Source organism: Carettochelys insculpta, chromosome 26 (genome assembly GCF_033958435.1).
Source record: "Carettochelys insculpta isolate YL-2023 chromosome 26, ASM3395843v1, whole genome shotgun sequence".
Classification (NCBI taxonomy): domain Eukaryota; kingdom Metazoa; phylum Chordata; order Testudines; family Carettochelyidae; genus Carettochelys; species Carettochelys insculpta.
In genome coordinates, this window is record NC_134162.1 from 6,428,876 (window position 1) to 6,450,116 (window position 21,241).

Consider the following 21,241-nt stretch of genomic DNA (forward strand, 5'->3'; position numbering starts at 1 on the left):
GTCTATTTTATTAGCATTACTCTTATCTTGATATGCTTGGTCTATCGTATTGTCTTATCCTGCAGATTTGACAAGATGCAAAATTCTGCTGGTGACTGACAAAGCATGCAACATTAGGAAACATCTACAAGCTGTCAGTCATTTATTCTTTTGTACTTCTTACCTGTTTATGAAACAAATTTAAAGAAATCACCAAAAAAATCCATTCCTCTGGGTACGGCCTTCTCTCTCTTCAGGTGAGAGATTCAACCTAATAGTACGCAGCCAATGTCATATTTCACAAGCTGTCACCAAAACATCACTGAGCAGCAGCCAAAGCCAAGCAGCCTCTTAACACCCCAGTCCTGCACAGAGATATAAGAGGCAGCTTAGCATTCCTAAACAAGAGATATAAGAGAAGAGCCACTGCAGGTGTGTGCGGGGGGTGGGGGGGGGAGATCTCCGCTCCTCACTTGCAGTGCATCACAGCTTTTCACTAAAACAGACTATCCTTCCTCTTTATTAGAAAGCCTATAAAAGGCTCATGGCTCGCATTACAGTTTCTCTCTCCAATTGTTGCCTCTTCACGATGAATCTGAGGAAGAGAGCTTTCTGCAGTGTCCTTTCGTGTTCAATACCCCTCATTAAAAATGCATAAATGCACCCTGTGAGGGGAAAATGTGCTGATTCCCAGACTAACCAACCACCTCCTTTCAGCTCATATTGACTCTCCGCTACACTTCTGGTGATGTAATTTTCACAGAGCTGTTAGTAGATTGAAGCAACACCTCTGACTGTACATCTGCACGCCAGAGAGGGAGGCCAGCTGAGGGTCACTCAAGTGATCTTTGGTTTTGTGAAAATAACTGATCGCTATTCTTGGAAACGCCACAAAACCTCAGTCTCAACACCCTTGAGCCCTCCTGCCTGCCCACATTGGATCAGCAATTCTTCTTCTTTTTTCCCCCAAATGCTTGACATGCTACAGATTCAGAAGTAACTTTACACCCATACTTGGAGTGAAGCAGATATGGAACTATGCTGCAGAGGGGTTTGGAACAGAGGTGAGCGAAGCGAGGGCGGGGGGCACGTCCCCTCAAAGGGGCATGCAATTTCATAAGAGGCATAGCATGATCAACTGTTGGGTCTCAAGTTCATCCATCTCATTAAAAAAGTTGAAAAGTGACTTTTTATGTAGACATATTCACATTTCTATACCAACTAATAAAGTTTTTACATTCTACAGATTTATTTTCTTACATGCGCCAAAGGGTATTTTTCCATATGAACATAACCAAAGTTTCCATCGGGTTGGATTACATTACACGGGTTGCAGGAGCCAAAAAGTTGGGCCCATCATAAAAAGTTTCCTCAACCCTAGCTTAGAATGGGAAACTCAGAATACCGGAGCCAAACGAGTTTTAGGTGAACAGTAAATACCCGAGCTGGAATACAACAAGGACACCCGGGCTAACGCTGCTATTCTGAAAAACTTTCTAAGAGGAGTTTTAGCAGCCCAAGGTTTTCAGGATCCACATTTTGCATTTTGTTCAAAAAATTATCCATCACAGCTCAGTGGCTGCTGGTTCAGTTTTGATTTACAAGGAAAAATGTCACCTACTGAGATGCCATCTCTTGCACCACCTGGATTTTCCCCGAAGGGCTCCCATTCACATCCTGACCCAGTCAACGCTGCCTAACATATAAGATTGCATCTTGAGACCCCCCTGCCTTTTTTTTTTTTTTTTTTTTTTTTTTTTTTTAAAACCTGCACATAGGCGATGTTTAGGAACCATCCTCAAGAGGTTACTGAGTTTATACTTATACTCATTCTGCCCATGGGAAGACATTTCCCATGAGTGGGTCATCTTCCCCATCAAAGGCAATGAACTCTGTTGTATAACCAACCCTTACCCCTCAGCCCCTACATAACCTCTCCCCCTCAACTCCACACAACTTTCATTGCAATTTACAACGAATTATCTCCCCTGCTCCAGAGTACACTGAAACAACCTACATACGGCAATGTTTGATTTTGCTCAAATAAAGTAACACCGCCAAATGAAATTGTTTAAGCACACACTGGATTTCCTTATTCTCACCACTGTGCAGCGGCAGGGTGTGCTGTGGTTTTCGTAGAATATATTTTAAGAACTCTCCTTTAAACCAGGGCTTTAAACCGAACACTCTTCAAAGGAAATTAGACTAAATAGATGCCCTGAGACAGTGTGGCCATACGACAAATCGGCGCTGGTTACACTTACAGCAGTTTGTTCTTGTCATTCTTTCTTGCTTACCCAATGTCTAAGAGGCTGTTATTTGCTCACAAATGAGCCACCTGGGAATTAAGGCATCCAGGGAAACATTCTTCACATACTGAAAACAAAGTTGCACCACAGTCTCCTTTGTATAATGTGATGCAGCATCTAAGAGAAGCAATAAGAACATTTCACTAGCAAAAGATGCCAGCTTTTTAATTTTTATTACTAAAACTTTATTAGCTACATAGCCCATCTGGCAATTTGCACGCCATCATCCAGCTTTCTTTGCTACCCTTTATATGGAATATTTTGAGGCTCACTTTTGCGGCTCTACTCACAGTTAAACCTCACATAAAAACCGCTTAAAAGCCTCTAGAAAAAAAAAATCTTTCACCACTTTGAAACATTCTTCATTACAGCTGAAAATTAGGCTGGTTAACAGAGGAAACAATGCTAAACAAAAGTCATGAATATGCTTACGCTGTGGAGAGTAACAAACGCATCAGAAACCCGAGAACTCCAAGGCACTGGACTTCCAAACAAAAGCATCTACTGCCTCTTTAATAATTCATCTGATTTAGTGCCGATCCATCACTGAAAAACCACTCCTAAATAATTTCACTCAAACATACAGCATCTGATGGCTTTGCATCAGAAAAACAAACCAAAAAAAACCAAGGAGAGAAAAATAAACTGTATATTCCTATTGTGCTTACTGTATCAGCTTCAAGCTCCAACCAAAGGAAAGGCAACCCACCCCTAACATATTCCGCTACGTGCTCACTGATGACAAGGGATGAGTAACAAAAAAGCACCAGTAGCCAGGGTTTCAGTTAGATTCTTGGCTACCTTACGCAGAGCTGAGTTTCAGAGAACAAAAGGACTCTAGGACAGCACCATAAAAAAAGTTTCCCCTTATTGCCCAAGCCTGATTTATGGAGATCCCCTCTGGAGGATGATATGTTTCGCTTCCACGTTCACTCAACCTTTGCCCTCTGTACAAAGACGAGGCAACAGCACCAACTAATGCCAGGCCTGGTCGGAGCGATGTGAAGAAAGAGGCAGCAGTGCACTAGGGACGAGAACGAGGCTCAGCCATCCATTTCACAAAAGCCAAACCACCACCAAATTATCTGCATTGAAGGTCTCGTACAGTCTCCAGAACAACCCCACAATGAGACATTACCAATAACAAAATAAATAAGTGCACGGGGTGAGCATCACAGGATTACAAGAACATTGAGACTTACTGCCTATAAAGAGGTATGCATTTTATGAGTCAAGCGAGTTGCCCCATCTCAGATAGGTGTCAAATCTCTGGATAGAGCCAAGTGAGCCCCAGTGTGGTTCTGACCACTGGACACAAGGCTAATTGTGAACTCTGCCAAAACGCAGCACCCAATGTTTCAGGCAGCTGAAGGGTTAATGGATACATTGCTTCCTCAAACCAGGCAGCTCTGGTGAAAATGGCACAGGCTGAGAAGTCCATCTACACAAAGTTGGCTAGTGGAGCTGTCCAAGGTACTGCAGACAGCATACGCCTGGCACAGTTCATTCATACCAGATAGCCAAATAGCATGAAAAGGTCAGAGTACAATTAATGAAGCAAAACACTAATTACAACGTTCCCAAAGCGTCACAGAAAACCAAACAGAGGGGAAAATCTTAGACAGGGTGGGCTGGGGGTAGAGATATTGAAGACAAGTGCCATCGACAGTCATAGGAAGAGACCTTACATGCGAGGGGCTGAGACAAAACATCCAACTGGAAAGAGAGACAAAAAGAGTGCGGTGTCACCAGTGCACCTGCTCTGCTGAAGATGCATGAGCTACAGCAGAATACAGCACCATCTTAAAGCTGCCTCGGCTCTGCAGAGCTAAGCGAGGGCAAAGGGAATGATAGTCATTTGCCACACAAGCAGAGTTCTGACTGAATACTCACAGGAAGCAGCACTGCTGAGTAATACATATTAGTATTCAAGTGCACCTTCCAAGCCCATAAACAAGCTATCCTATAGCACCTTAGAGACTAACCAATTTATTAAGTAGTGAGCTTTTGGGGATAAGACCCACTTCTTCATTCACAGGCATGTTTACTCTGTGATCCCAGCTACAGGCTACCAAGATAACTATCTTCTGCCTCTCTAACATATCCAGAAGCAAGCAAGGGGAAGGTGAATTTTCCCATATCTTCCCCCCGACCTCCCAAAGTGCCTCATGCACTGCCGAACAGCTGCTGCGGTCCAAGCTCACAACGGGTGAAAGGCTTCACTCACACCACGGATTTAATTCATTTTCAATCACACACACTGCTTTGGAATCCACCTTTGTCAAACTCACGTAGTAGTTTAACACTCAAGTATTATGCATCACTTTCATCTGCACCAAAACAGTTTTGAGAGCACCAGCAACACCTCAGCCACACAACAGTCAATGAGCCTGAATTTCTCAGTGTGTGCCATTTCAGAGCTCCTCCATTTGCAAGTACATTTTGTACTTACTATATTTCATGGTCTAGCATTCCCCTGGGAACACCTTTGCTTCCAGCAAGCGGCTGCATTTCTCAATCAAATCAAGAGCAGACCAGAAGCCTTGAATTACAGGCATTGAATTCCCCACGCCCCTCCACAAACACACACCTAACCCTGACTGACATGACCTTCAAATTAGCTGCACATTTAATGTTACAGCATCACACTCTATACGGCCAATAATAATCTGCAATATACAGCATCAAAACAAAACTTGGCTCAATCTAATTCTTGATCTTCCACCCCCACCCCTCCACTCTCTGATTTGCTCACCTTTATGATCTTTTTCTGATTTGTCCTCCTTGCTTACTGTTTTTGGTTCTCTGTGCCTTAAATATTGAGTCTGTTCTGGTCTGGCTATGGTCTGAAGAAGTGGGTCTGTCCCACGAAAGCTCACCTAATAAATTATTTTGCTAGTCTTTAAAGTGCTACTTGACTGCTTTTTGTTTTGATAGTGTATAGACTAGCACAGCTTACTCTCTGTTACTCTTTAATATATAGGTGATTTAAAGGTGACCTACAAAGGCAGGCAAGTTGCATCATGCCCTTTATTTCACTTTAAAACCCCTATTACTTTCCACCTTAGTTTCCTTATTTAGCAGTTCAACCATCATATCTCAACTTGGCTGATTCTGTGGGTGAGAAAGGGACAGACACTCTGAAACGGACTCAAGCCTGATTTGTAGTTCTTGCCACACTCCAAATAAATTTTGACTTGGCATCACTTCCCTCTTCAACCATTAAAATGGGTTAAGTTGCACTAATAAGGCCTCACAAAGCCAAGAGGATGGAGGGACAACAGCCTCTCCTGATACACCCCGAGAACAGCAGCTGCTAGAGAGATTACTGCTCGGATTTTACACTCCGTGGGGCAGGGAGTGTTTTTATAAGACGTTCAGGCCCATGACTAGGGCACCTAAGCACAAAGGCACAAATCTTTGACGCTCACTTTCCAGTGCTCTAGCAAGGGCAGAGAAACCACAACTGGTTCAGCTAACACACAACCAGGAAACACTTTTGAACTCCACTTCTAGGTCACAAAGGAAATAAACAAGTGATTGCTTCTTGGTAGTTTACCTAAAAGGCCAACAAAGACTGGCTGCCTGTTAGAGGTTCACGTCGAAAGGCTAACCAAAGACACTGCAAATTGTGGCATTGTCCGCTGCAAGTGTGTCCTTAGTTCAAGCTTCCTGATCTCAATACAATGTTGTGAGTGGGAAATCCAGACATACATCTGGCAGGTTAACAGCACCCTATTGCCTTCACTTCAAAAGAGTTAAATTTCATTTGCTTTAATTACACTTAACAGTGAGGGGAATTCTATATGCACAGGCAAGAAACACCCTGATCCAACCAGGAGTTATATGAGGCCCAGAGATTCTCCTTCTGACCTCTGTGAGAGCTTGCCAAATGAGGCAGCACCCAAGTGTTCTTGAAGATTTCCCTCCCAGCCAAAATTCAAGGAAAAGCTAGAAGCTCCGGTTCAGCTGAACACAATATACCGGACAGTCTAAGGAGGTCCCCTGGATCCCAGAAGTAGTACGAACATATTTCCGGATGGAAGTGGGGAAGATACCTGGTACCAAAGCTGAAGCTTTATGGGGGGGGAAGGGGGGCAACAGAAGCTGACTTGTTCAGAATAGTCTTGTGCCACATCCTTAAGCATGGAATAGCTTCCCCACTGCTCACAAATGCACATGAACAATTTAGCTGCAATACAAAAATGCATGATCCAGGTTAGCCCTCCACCTTTCCTTAATTTCTCTCCAGAATCTGCTGCAGCCTGCTTCATTGGAGAGCCATAAAATCCAAGTGTCCGTGGCGCAGAACACAGGTCCAGTTCGCTGCAGTTTATACAAAGCCTTGTAAAAAGTTTATGGGTGTTGGAAAAGCACTCGGTCAAAATGCCACAGCGCTACTTACCAGGAATCGGACATCGTCAAAGCCGTTCAAAAGCAGCTTACTCTCATACTGCTGCAGGCCAATGGACTCCAGCCACTCCCCAACGCTCTGCTCCAGCATCCGCGAACCTGACGAGAGAGGAATCGGCAGATGCTTGAAAAGGGAAAAACCATTAAGCCGGTAGCAGCGGCACTCCGAGGAGGACAGATGGCATTGCCACATCATAGTCACTCCGGTAGAGAAGTCACGCTATGACCACAGTACAAGTCAGAGGGCAGACAATTCCTCCTGCACACACAGACCATGAACAATAAGCTCCTGGTGCTGTCCACAGACTGAGCCTTTAATTTGCATCCCAGTTATACTCAAACATCCTGCAAGAATAAGCTGTTTAGAACCATTTTGAGAACGGTGGTACCACATGCACAGCTTTCCTCGCTTACGCACGTTTCTTGACAGGCATACAAGCGAAGCCCAGCCCCAAGGTGGATGCTGATCAAATCCTGGGCTCATCTCAGGGGGCATCAAACTCTCCCCCGAGGCATCCCAAGTCAGGTGTTCAGAAGCAAGACAATGACGAGAAAGCGCTCACAACTACATACAGCCAGGTAGGTCCTTCCATCCATGCAACTTCAGGTGCACCCCTCTATATGCCAGGCCAGCAGCAACAGCTATTAACAAGGGAAGCACAAAGCAGCTAGGGAGAAAATACGTCTTCATGCATCTCAGAGAAACAGACAGACAGACATGACGGACTTGAGAAAAGCAGTGGCAGCAGCCAGATTAGAGAACAGCTGTCCACAGGAACACATGCAAGACAGAAATAAAGCACACAAACTGCAGCAGAAGAAAGGAAGAGAGTTTATACTTTTCTGCCCCAAACAGTCCCGAAATAGGCAAACCATGGTAACGGGCCCTCTCCGCTATTTTGGTACGAGGAACACAGGTATGAAAGACAGCGAGCCTGAGTTTAGGAGTCCTGGCATTGTCATTTTGCCACCCCTCCAGAGGCACCACATCCCAGCAGGCTGCTTTGACTGGACTGGACTGGGGATCACAGTTGCCATCTTAGACCGGAGCAACTAGCTACACTGCAGTAAGAGTGAGAAATTAAGAGGAATCAGCACATTTTCCATCCAATGAATTCGATCCTGCCAGGTGTTCCACACAGGCTTGGATTTGCCCTTCCCTTCATTTTTCTTATCTACATGCAGCTGCTGCCGTCTGAGCTTCTCAGTAAGATGAAAAGCACCTCCGGGGAAGGAGACATTTCAGTTTCTTGGTCCAAAACGAAGCCAGAAGAAAAAAAAGGAAAAACACACACACACACACACACACACACACGCCCCTCTTCTTGCAGTACCTCAGGTCCATGCCGTGCCCCGGCACCTCCTTTTAGCCATTTGATAAATGCCCTGCAGAAAACATACGGGCAACTTCTCCGTTCCCCAAGCCCAAGAGGAGTCCAGTAACCCGTTGCTTTGCTCTAGACAAGACTCAAGACAGATATGCCAAAGAAAGAAAAGTTCAGAGGTGACCTGTGCACCCCACTCGGAGGATCTGGCATGCAAGACACACACAATTTCTCTGGCTTCCGAACATGTCCATCTTTCAAGGGCATATGCAAAATAAAGAGTCCCAGGGCAGCGGGATTTCAATCTTCTCATCAAATCAAGTTGTTTTATACATTGTAAGACATCCTTCCCACCCCAACCCACAGAGACACTTCCACACTACAGAGCTCACTGTGATATTGAAAAGATCGTAGAGTCAGGGATCTCACTGCTGCGCCAGTCCACAAGAGAGCTCCTCTGCTAAGCAAACTGCAATCAGTATATTCTAGAGAGCTGACCAGCATAACACACACTGCCACGCCTGGGATGCAGAGCTCCAGAAGTGTTTGACTCCCTCGCCTAACACAGTCCATGCAAAGGGACAGCATCTAATCTTGAGATTTTAGCAGCAGGCTCCTGTGTGGCCAGGGAATCCATCCTTCTGCACTATCAGTTCATTTCTGGCCAGTAGGCAGCCAGACAGCTGTGGTCTGGACCAAGCAATCGACGGTGCACCCTTGCAGAGAGCTGCAGCAGAGCGCTTTGTCTGCAGGCTGTGAGCTCCACGCTTGCTCTTCCACTCAGTCCTGTCTCTCGCTCTCACACTGCCTCTCCCTCCCCTTCCTTCCTCCTCCCACCCTACAAGCAGCAATCAGACTTCAATACAGAAGCTGCCGGGGAATGGGGGACAGAGCAGCTTTACTACTGTCAGGCTCAAGTTGCCAGTTTTTCCATATTCTCCAAAGGATAAGCTACATGGCTTGGTTTAAAAAACATGCCTTCTGTCTCTGCTTGGACAGTTTGAAGGGATTTGCAATTTGCTCAGAATTTATCTATCAGGTGTGACATGCAGACATTTCCAGCTATCCCAACAAGTGTCTCTTCAGGCAGTCCAGCACCAGTGACAGGGACAGAGACAGTGTCAGTTCCTTCCTTTGTTTTTTTTAAAAAAAATATTCATTCAGCCTATTCAGTATTATTATTAATCAGCATATTTTCAAACCTCTCTGCTCTTCACAGGGAAAAATTTGGAGTGACAAATCTTAAAACTCACTGAGATGCCAGTAAAACTGGTTGGGGGGAGAGCCTGGATTTTGGATATTAAACACTGGGGCAGGCAGAGGGGGCAACAGAGAATCTCAGAGATTTGACATTTGCCAGAATTATCAGAAAAGTGTAACATGCCCTCAAAGGATTAAAGTCTGCACATTGTAAGTAAGAGAAGAACAGATGAGCCTCCTGCACTGCTCACAGCAGTAACAGAAGTCTGAGCACAACTTCATTGAAAGAGGTGAGAAAATTTGAAGTTTTAAACCTAACCAGCTCTGCCACCTCTCCCCAAGCTCGGTGAAACCATGTACAGAGCTATGAATTCTGCTAAGAGTCTGGAATAGGTTTCAGATTGGGGGGCGGGGGCGGGGGGGGGAGGAAAGAGAGTGGATTGACTAATGATGTTTCTGATGAGACCTGGACCAAGCTGGACTCCTTGTTCCAGTAGATGCAGCATGGTTCAAGTGTGGTAAGGTATCAGGGCTAAGCGAGCCCCCAGAAAGATTTCTGCATAATGACACATGGCCATTGGTCTTTAAGTGCTGACAGCGCCCTGGGTGCCACACAGCGGACAAGATGGTTCAAGCTGCAGAAAAATCTGTTCAGTGTAGGCTGTACTTATGCATGGGGGTCTAACAAGTGTTTTAACACAGCTTGTCTGGACTTGAGGACATGACTGACCTATGTCATACTTAGGCTACAGGGAAAAAAAAAAAAATCACAGGCTGTACTCTTGGTCTTGAGGGCAGACGGTATAGCTCAGGTGCGAAATGGTACTGCATAGCTAAGAGGGCCAAACATCAAGCAGTGCAAATACTGGCAGTGAAAGAAGGATGGAACATGATCTCAAGGCCTGGACTATTAGTCAAATGTCCTCCAGTCCCTCAAGGCAGGCTATAAACCAAACCAAGCACATTCGACAGGATGGCTAGGCAAAGAGGTCTAAATAAATTAACTGTTAGTTCACTCAGATGCAGGAAAGAGACAGTGCTGAGCACTACTGGGAGTAAAACTGATTATTCAAAGGCAGCTTAGTCCAGTAAAATGCCATCCTTGTTTTCAAGCTTGTGTCTCCAGCTAACGGCACAGAGCATCACATGCATTCCCTGTCCAGGACACCAAGCCTCCCACCTCCATTTGGCTGAGGGATAACACAGTAACCACTCATCTACTCTGGCTTGGAGAGAAACCTTGCCTGACAAATCACTAAACCAACAGGCAAAGAGATCTTGCCTTCCAAGGCCAGAAGCCAGAGCTGCCAGGGCTTAGGAAGCTGTTGTGCAGTGGGGTTGAGGTTCTGACAAGCACTGAATTCCCCTCTTCGTTACCCCTGATATTTTTTGCTTTTTTCAAAATATGGGAAGGCAAAATGTTGTGCAGAAGCAAAAGGTCAAGGACAGGCTGTTAAAAAAAGAAATGCAAGACAGCACAGCACACACCATCTCCAGCAGGGACACAGACAAGCAAAATCACTGAACCAATACAAAGCTTTGTGTCCCTGGCAGTGCCGCCTCCCTTCCGAGGGTGAGGGGGCAGGGAAAGAGCTTTAAGTCGAAGATGAGGTTCTTCAAGGGATGGGATTGCTTCATCGTCTAAGCCATTGAAAAGCACGTACACAGCTCAACGAATACACTTGAGCTGGAGAGAAGGGTTTTTCCCCTTGTCTCAGATACCCCACCCTTGGGATTCTGCCAAGAAGCAGGTTCAACAGAAAAGGTCATCTTCTGCAAGCCACCCTGTGAAACCAGAAGTCTGACCCCTGGTAACTGAGTAGTAAGTTCCAGCCCAAATCCTGTAAAAAGAGAAAGTCAGCTAACTGGTAATGGGGTGTCATAGCTTTACCTCACTTTCTGCATCAGTCTCAAATGTGGTCTTCCACACACCCCTGAGGAAAGACAAGGCTGTATCCCCATTTTACAGCTGAGGTACTGAGGCAGACAGGCAACATCATACAGGGAGTCTGTAGGAAAGCAGAGATTTGAACCTGTCAACCTGGCCTTGAGCACCCTAGACTACATGACAATCTTGCCTTCCAGTAGGAACCTCTCTTGCTTCTCTTCAAAATGGGCGTCAGCTAAGTACAGTCATGCAGCTTAAAAAAAAAGCAGGGGCTCAGAAGAGCTTTATTCCATAGCAACTCACAGCAAGTAAGGCAAACCAGGACCTGAAGGTCCAACACTCAGGGGTCTGACTACAGATGCACTCCCCAAATGCCATGTGCTCTGGGGTTGGTGAAGCTGCCTTGGAGGATGCCCCATCATGGTCTCTGCAGGCACAAGATGACCTGCAGATAAGCTGCACAACACTGGTAACACCTCAGAAAAAGCACCAAGGTACAGCTCTGGCCTGACCACTTCCAACACAACCACACTAATGACTCTTGCCTGGAAATGCACTCTCTAAGTTCAGGCAACTGAAGATTATTTGGGGGGTAGGAAAGGAGAAGAAAAGGGGTCGTGGGGGGGGGCGGAAGAGAAGAAAGCTGCTATTCTCCATCGGCGTGTCTACAGCAGCTGCTCCACACAGAACCTAATAAAGTCTAATACAGCACAGCCTACAGAAAAACATATGGTTTAAGTACAAAGTAGTTGAATGTGTCAGCCCATTTCTGAAAAACAAGTGTCCTTTTTACCCAGATCTCCCTGCACAACAACTAAAGTAAAAATGGCATCTCCCCCTGCAGGCCTCTTCATTAACGATACCAATCAAACTCCCAGCTACGGCTCCCAACCTGTCTGCCAAGTGTGCTGTCACAAAGGAAGATGGTAACCAGTCAACCATGGATTGGACTCAAAATATACCCTATTTCAAGCCACACACGCTGCAACGCTATTGGACATGAGAGGCAAGTCCTAATTGCCTCCCAAAACAGAATCTGTTTTCCAAGTTGGAGTAAAGACAGAGGAGCACTGGAGACCAGAGGAAGTGATAAAGGGCATGCAGAAGGCACACATGAGAAAGTGCAACGTCAGTGTCAACACTTGGGAGAACGTTGCTCAAGACCATGCCCAGTGGAGAGCGGAAATCTGTGAGGGGGTGGTGCAGTTTGAGAGGTCCCACCACAATACATATGAGAACAGGCGGAGAAGAGAGTGTCAACTGCCCCACATTCCCCAACAGCTACTTACACCTGCCCCTTCTGTGAGAAGGCCTGCAGCTCCTGATTTAGGCCAGTCTGCCATCAACAGGCTCACAAATAGGAGGGTGACTCCTTATCAAGTGACCGTCAACAATCAGTAAGCTGGGGATCTACTGCAGTCCAAGGATAGACTCCCACTGAGAACACATGACGGGACCCTCCTGACCAACGCAAAACCAAGCAGCAAACTGCAAAAAGCTAATGTTTAGTATGGCGGACGTGCGTTGTGTGCACAGACACAGATTAGCACTTGGGAGTTGAGAAGCTGTCCCATGGAGGCACTTAAATGTCGCACTTTGGGGAAAAAAGTAAATAAGGCAGGAGCTCAGTACAAAGGCCCCCTTCACTGTCTGTCATCACATGCCTGGAAAACACCTGAGGCAAAGAGAAGCTTTCATCAGCCTTCTCTGTGGGAGTTCCTGGTTAAAGGTGGAAGAAGAGCCTTTAGGAAGCAAGCCAGGGGAACAAAACAGGTCTCTACCAAAAGGAAGTCTGGGCTGAGGTTACTGGAAACACATATGGTGCTCTCATTTTCCCTCCCTTGCTGTTCCTGCATCTGACTGTCACCAAAGCAGGGGGAGGGAGAAGGGTCGGGCAGAGAGCGAGCATTGGACAGGCTGACCTTTGGACATATTGGCAAGTCTGCCAGGAACAGCCTGCAAAGCATTATGCATAAGAGACAAGGCCAAGGCCACTGCACTTACAGGTGTTGACAAGCAATGGGCATCATCCCAAATTCTGCCCATAAGCCATTTATCTCACACACACACGACAGATGTAAGGGAACCCTTCCTCCATCAAAATAAGTCAGAAATCCCAACTGAAAGGACAGGGTACCTGCCAAGATAGCAAATTTAGACTACTTTTGTCCCTATGTCAGATACGATTTCGATGTCAAATTGGCATGAGAAAAAAGCTTACTAGGTCATGCCTCTAAATACTGCACAAAGCAATGTAATCAACAGAGAACAGCCCAGCAATCTAGTTCTAACTTAAGATATGCCAAGTGATGTGGTTTCCATGACTTTTTTGGGGGGTAAACTAGGCCATAGTTTGTCTCACCGGCACCAGGTATTTCCTGCTATTCTTAGCAATTGCCCATGAGTTGTACTAGACAGCTCTCAGCCGGCAGTTCAGTTCAGAGTCCATTTGAAGTTTTAGACACTGCATTTCACCAGATGGCTCGATTTCAAAGAGTACATCAGACACCTCTCCCCTGCCAGCCACCAGCTGCTGTGCAGAGACTCCCCCTCTGGTACAGGCACAAAACACAGGTCTCTGAGAACCAACTGACAGGAGAAGGGGCAATAAACAAAATTAGTTTCCAGGATGAAACTACACCTCAGAAGCAGCAAAGCATTAATTGTGGCTCCAGGGCAACACAACTACGGAGCGGCTCTTGACACGCTCCAGTGGGAGAACTGTCATTGTTGCCCTGGTGTCCTGAGAACAGCAGACAGTTGCGAACCCTGGAACTAATCTTGACACAGAAAGGTTCCTTACCTCTTACCCCGCACATACACAAACGTACATCACATCAAGCCCTTTACAGATTCTCACGAGAAATCTGCCATAACTGAAGAATGAGGATGAACAGCTCTTGTCTGTAGACCCAAGATGAATAATCTGGTTCTAACTCCTGAAGGCATATTTATGAGGGCTGGTTAGGGCACCCATGCCATCCAGGTCTGTGATCTTTGCCCCACTTCGCAGATCCAATGCTATGAGTTAGAGATATCAAGCACATGATAAAGAGTCTGCAAGACAACACTTCCACCAACACTCTCCTGTAGTGATGGGCTGCAGCAGTGCCAGAGCAGCTAGCCCTCAATGAGGGCCGCAAACAGGCCAGGTGGCAGCTTTCTTCAAATACATGCATTGTTTAAGGGAATACAACTGACAGACGCAGGCCAGGCATGGGCACATACGAGTGTCCCATTTACTCTCTGAGGGAGCAAAGACGGCAAGGCCAAAAATGCACAATTCCAGGGCTTGGTAAAACGGTGGCAATCCATCGTTTAATTTCTAGAAGCAAACTGATGGAGCAACATCCTTGAAAGGTAGAACAGCACCAGGTCAACTACTAAACTGCACTCAGGAGATAGACGTTAGAGCTGTATCTGATCTGGAGCCTTGATGTGCATCCAAAGATGGAGGCATCCATGGCCTCTGCAGAGGCAATCATTTCACACCAGAGGCTTCGCAAATACTCGTCTTAGTCCCTCCCTGAGGCAGAGAAGATATCCTAAGAAGAGGGGAGATGCACTGGCAGGTGAAATTGGTTTGCAGAGCAACTGCAGGAGCTTTGTTGGGAAATCTCTGCATCACTCCAGCTGCACCAGGTTCTTCCTATCTGAGACTGGGTAGAAATGCAACCACTCCGAGTTTAGAAGGCCTGTCAGGTTCAGGACCAGGAGCTACTACAGATCCTGTTAGCGTCTCAGTTTGTTTTACAGACACATCAACAGGCCCCAATCAAAACTGGGACCCTACATTGTGTTCGGCATGGTACAAAGCCCCTGCCCAGTTTATAGCCTGAACAGGGGTGGGAAAAAGGCACTACTCTTCCATAATACACATGGGAAAGTGAGGTACATTGGCCCAAAGACACAGGGAGCCTAGATGTGATGAGACTTCTTGAGACCAAATCACCTGAATCAGCTCAGTCTCTTAACCACAATGGCATGCTTGTCTAGTTCTGCTGTGTCATTAGTCATCCTTCATTCATATTTAGAGGCAGTGACATAGGACTGATGTTTTATTATCCCATCTACACAAACATCATGAGATGCCAGTGAACTCACTTCTCATCACAGGCTTCAGAAGAGCTAATTTTAATGAACCCTTGAGGAAGAGGAGCTCTTACATTTGACCATCAATGCCTTTTCATTGTTCTCCCATGAGACTGAGGAGGAATGAACCTAACAGCCATACTGGGTCAGACCGAAGTTCCATCCAGCCCAATATCCTGTCGGCCAACAGTGACCAATGCCTGGTGCCCCAGAGGAAGTGAACAAAACAGGTAAATGTCCAAGCAATCTCTCTCCTGCCATCCATTTCCAGCCTCTGACATAACCGCCATGAATTTATCTAGCTCTTTTTAAAATCCTGTTGTAGCCCTGTCCTTCACAGCCTCCTCTGAAACTTCACAACCTCCTCTGACTGGCAGCTGAATAGCCTGAAAAGGATCCTCCCCACCTTCAAAGGCAGAGTCCTATGTAAGCTTTGTTCAAGGGCTTCTGCTCCAACCATCTAGAAACGTTATAGATTTATTCTGCAAAATGTTTGAGGAACCATACAACGGACTCCCATACGAAATTCATTCTAGTTCATCTGGGTGCTAAAACAAGCCACCCAGGATTGGAAAAGGAGACTTTTTATACTTCCTTACATAGCTGCCTGCCTCACTATACAATACAACTCACTGACAAAGTTGGAGACACTGATTTGATGACTGATTAAGCATGAAATCTTTACCACTGTATTAGATCTGGGTATTTTTGTTAAGTGAAATTACAAGTTCGAGAGAAAAAAATGTTTGAAATCAAACCCAAAACCATGAACCTCTATAGAAGAGACAGCATGTCTTCTTCCTCAACTCTGAATGGGCATTGAACTATTTGCTCCGGATTGCCAACGTTGGGCATATGGGACTGGAGAAAATGGGCTCAATAATTTTCAAGAAGTGAAATCAAAAATTTCGCTCTAAACAACTCAACTCTAGGGCGAAACTTGAGCTGTCTTCAGAACCCAGGCACTCATGTTTTAAATCCTCAATCTTATTTAAAAGAGTGAATCGTTTCCCATCTAGAAGGAATTGTGTTACATCTATGTACAAGGATGAAGGTCTGGCAAATTAACACCTCACAAGCAGCATCTGGTCACACCAACCAGCACAGGGGAACCAAAAAGCTTGAGAGAAACATTTCATCAGAACAGTAAACATAACTGAATTTCTGTGAGGCTATAAACACCATCAACCCTTGGAGCAACTGGGAATGAAACAGCTTCAGACTCTAGCTGGGGCTCTTGAAACACAAGCTCCATTCCCAAACTAAACAGATTTAGAGAACTGGTGTTCCCTCAACCCCCAGTCTTTAGCTGGACTAGAAGATTAAGGTCACTTCCCTCTGTTAACAGCCATATAATTGTTGTGGAGATTTGTCCACCAATCCTCTGATGCTTCTTGGACAGCCAGAAGGGGATGCTGAGCAGAGTGCTCTTTGAGCTGCTGTGTTATTGCAAAATCTGTCTGTCTTTGTTAAGAGTCCAATCTCCCTGAATGCTGACTGTTAACATCCTCTTCCACAGTATCTGACCTAACTAGTACATAGAATTTTGCCAACTGTGTTTCGAAAGTTCACCTCTCTACCCATGCATCACAAGCTACTCCTGAAAATATGAAGCAATTCCTAGAATAGGTCTTTCTACTGGCTATATTTACGCAGGGATGAAAGTTCACTAAAGCCCAAGCAGGCATCATATGTTAGACACGATTGCCAATGCCGCAAGTCCTGAGCTATGTATGCAAATAAGATTTTTTTAAAAAAAAAATAAGGTTGGGATTATTTTTATCTGCAATTAGGTTTTGAACCTCTCTCACCACGAAGACTTTTGTAAATTCAAAGCTCAAATTCTGACTGCAGGACTCAAGGTTTTTGGGGGGGGTGGGGGAGGACACGACACAATCAAATACAGACACTCTCAGGAGAACTGCAAGAGCTGACATCATCATCCAGAGACCTGCATAAAACACTAACTCAAGGTCTCACTTCTCATGAGGCAACAAATGAAGCAGCCAACTTCTACCTGACAGGGCTGTCTGATATCTGCCAACTCTGATCTTAAATTAGGTAGTAACAGTGAGGAAATAAGCTAAGGCTCACTTGCCCACTAGGGATGTGGTTACTCTCTCTCCAACCCTCCCTTTCCGCACCTAATGCCTGGGGAGTAGGATTACTCACATTATGATTTAGATGGGATCCTATATGAAAGGGAGATTGGCCTGATTTTGGTGGCCTTTGATAGCTGTGACGGTGTCACACAGAAGCTATGAGATAGGACCTATGAGCCTGGTCCTCTGATTAGTTTTCCCTTCCCGATGCCAAGGCAAGTTGAGAAAGCTGCTCACAAGAAGGAATATGCCATTACGTCAGGCTTTGAATACAACACAAGAGTTGAGCACAGTACCTGAGATCCTTTGCTGTTCCTGAGAAAAGTCAATGCCTTCACCGATGGAGCTCATGATTTTCTCAATCTGAAATATAAAAACAGTACATTGCCACACTGTTTTTCAAGACTCAGCTCAAGAGGATAGAGGCAGCCTTGGGAACTTGTCCCCATGCAGCTGCTGAAGGCTCCCAGGTGACACGGAAGGAAGGGGCTAGAACTGGGTCTATTCTTAAAACTTGGCCTGGAAAGGAGATTTTCTTAAGAAGGACTGAATCAAAGAGGAAGAAGGGGCAGGCCTGGGACTCTCCAGAGCCTCATCCTTCTCAACTGCTGTTACTGTCTTGTGAAAAGCCCCTTAACTCTCAGGATTCTTCTGTGGAGCACCAAGATTTTTTAGGGGAGGGAGAAGACCTGTAAAACTTAGCTCACCCTTAACAAACATGCAACCCCTTTTTCACCAATGGTGAAGAAAGCCTGAAAAATGCAGTTCACATTAACTTTTGTGGCATGCAGCAGGTGCGCTTCACTTGGCCTCTGTTTCTTGAGCCCCCATCCCAGCCTCAGTTGCCCTAACAAGGCACTTCTACCGACAGCCGGGCTTAACAGCCAATGTAAGCTCTGAAACAGACGCGGTTTGCAAAAGCAGCAGCATTCCGGGACACACACTAACAGCCTGGAAAGGGGAAGTAAAGACAGTGTCATCCCCTCAGATAAGCAGCTCAGAACCCACAGCTCCAGGAAAATCCCTTTCACTCATAATCAAAGGAAAACTAAAGGAAATTTTAATTGTCAGGGATCTGTCTCTCCTCACCACTTTCATTCTTGGACCTGGGTTTCATCAGCAAATTTGGTCCAAAATTCAGGTTTTGTAAGTTAAGATTTTTTACAGAATCTGAAAGACCAAACAGAAGTTTTACTGTACACTTTCTTAAATAACAACAGAAACATTTCTAAGACCAAAAAAAAAAAAAAAAACCCTGGGAAGCTAATTTCACTGTCCATTTTGAGAAACTCAGGAAGGTGTACACCCACAGTGAATTCTTGTAGGTTCCATCATTTAAGGCATTTGTAACGTAAGTAAATTAAAATGTGATTTTTAGCTCTTAACTTGTTATTGTTTCATGAACAACCGTGGGATCCGATTCGGAGGCTCAGATTCCATTTGAGATCTGAATGTTTAGCCCTACAATGCCATGCAGGAAATCTCAAGCATAAACTCCCACCTCCTTGTGAGAGATCTCTGGACACACCTTGAAAATGCCTGGTGGTGTCCGCAGCCCTCTGAGAAGCACAGAGGGGACAGGAAAATGGGTGGTGATTTTGAGGGGGCAAGTCTTCCTTGACTATCCCTGGGGTAGAACCTGTTTGAGAGCAGCTTTGCAAGTGACCGAGGGTGCGAGTGGGGAGATTTACTTTGTACCCAAGGAACCCAAAGTCACATTCCTAGAAACAAGCACCATCTCAAGGTCAGTGTTTTTTGCCCTCCAAATGTGCACCAGCTTAGCTTATCCCCACATTTCTATTGTGTCAATACTGAAGAAAGGCTGATTTAGAACAGACGGTCCATTGGCTGGAGAAATGAGATCATTCCTCAGCCTGCGTTTCCAGGGCTTCCTATTGAACTAGAATGCATCTGAGCCTTAATAGTGAGATCAAATGTCATGAGCAGTCCTGTAATTGTAATCTGAGGCAAAGATTCCCAGAGATCACAATGCTGCAAGACAAACTGCACCACCCGCTACGTGCTTCTTTGTCCTGACCTTTTTCTAAGGGCTGCTGCTGTTTGCCCTCTTAAAATCAGTAAGGCCGTTCCTCCACCCGGCCCACTTCTTACTGTTGGTCTAATCTTTTTAGAGGGACTGGTCAGCCTACAGTAATGAGAGGGGCAAGTTCAGTCACTTGGAACAAATGTCTGTGGTGTTGATTGAAATTGTAAATCAGCTTTGTCATCTAGGAAACAAAACTTTCACATTATATATATATATATATATATATATATATATATATATATATATATACATACACATATATATATATATATACATATATACACACACACACACACACATATATACACACATACATATCAGACTAGCTAGTTTCTTCACCTCTCTGTCATTGTCAGGCTGCTGTAGCATAAAGGTGATACTTCAAACTGGTTGTCAAAACCCACAATAAAAAAGTTCTATCTTTGACCTCTGCACTACTATAAGTGTTCTTGATACTTGCATAGGTGCCACATAATCTCTTAGCAATAAACTGGGCAAGATTTATTCCCCATACTCTCAGCTGAATGCCAGCTGTCCACAAAGAACAGTAACACAAACACTGGAGCATAAAAATACTTATTACTGTGCTGATCATGCCTTCATGCCCCTTTCTGAAGGTTAGCAGTCTTTTGCAGCTGGATTCACAGCCTAAAGCAAACCCCTGTTCAGTTTAGCTGGTAGTCAGGCAACATAATCTAGCATCAGCAACAGCAGAACCTGAATAGGTTTGGGGTGGAGATAAAAGCAATCCCTTTTTCACCCTTACAGGTACAGACAGTTCTCCAGTGGAGCAGAGCAGTAACAACTGTTAAGCCTTTAAAAATGCCTGTAACATTTGTTCCCTGCTCCCCACATTCTCACTCATGTTTCAAGAGATTGAAAGAAAATGCGAAATTAACCACACAATCCTAGAAAACTACATGGGGGTGGCAAAAAAAATTTTCAAATAAGGGAATGCTACATTGAAAAGGCTGACAATGACTACACTGACCCGCCTCAAAAAAAAATTAAATGAATCCAAAAGGTCAGTACACCCATTGCCTAGAATCACAGATATGGAGGGCTGAACACGAACTCAACTGCTTCCTGTCCTATGCAGCATGGGCACAGGATTCCAATTCTCAACTGTGCAGCAAAGAACTAGAACTAGGAATAAAAAAGGAGATATTCTGGAACAAACGAACAGCAATGCAAAGGAATTCTTAGGCAGCTCTTTCCCAGCTGTAATTAAACACAAGTGTTTAAACATGGCAATTCCACTCAGCTTAAGTTGGTTCTACCCTGAGCTCTGAAGAGCTCTGGCTACCATTGGGCTTAACTCAGCATGTTCCATCTAGTACTGTTTGACAGAGCTCCTCCATGGGTAATTTTATTTCTGTGCAAACCATAATAATGGCATTCCATCAACTGACAACTGACCTGAGAACAGAATTTCAACTAAAATACTCAAAGAGAGAAAAAGGCAAGAAAACATTTGCTCCTAGCAAGATAATAAAATCTAAGTTAAGTATTTAGCAGATAATACATTTGATGCAGAAGAAACTACTTTACGCCTCACCACAGTGGGTGTTGGATTCTGACTGTGCACTTCCTCACAGCATGGGGTGTGCGTGTGTATAAAGGCACCTGTTTTTGCGTGAACAGCAACACAAGCTAAGCACACAATACAGGTTGGCTATAATAAGGTCCTAGATGTGATCACTCACCCCTGGTGTCCTCAGGCAGCTTCCACTGAGATGGACTCAAGGGAAGAGGTGCCTTCCAAGTGGACAGACAACTAATAGTCTTACATGAAAACACTAGTGCCAGTCGGGGACAAGGCAGGTCTTCAGGGATTCTCCTCTCTTCCTTGAGAGCTAAACCTGAAAAAGGGAGTCCCTTGATCC

At 45.1% G+C, this 21,241-nt stretch overlaps 1 protein-coding gene across 12 annotated transcripts in view; it reads right to left on the bottom strand.

The window, feature by feature from the left end:
• Nucleotides 1–21,241, bottom strand: part of ANKS1A (ankyrin repeat and sterile alpha motif domain containing 1A) — a 163,668-nt gene that overhangs the window by 38,293 nt on the left and 104,134 nt on the right. For 11 of the 12 annotated variants that reach the window (XM_074977233.1, XM_074977224.1, XM_074977225.1 and 8 more), the window contains 2 exons: nucleotides 17,605–17,671; nucleotides 6,694–6,800 (listed from right to left, as the gene is read on the bottom strand). In XM_074977233.1, the coding sequence (XP_074833334.1) occupies nucleotides 6,694–6,800; nucleotides 17,605–17,671 (174 nt within the window). Of the gene's footprint in view, nucleotides 1–163; nucleotides 222–6,693; nucleotides 6,801–17,604; nucleotides 17,672–21,241 lie in introns of those variants that run through there. The other variant, XM_074977232.1, reaches the window with a different exon arrangement.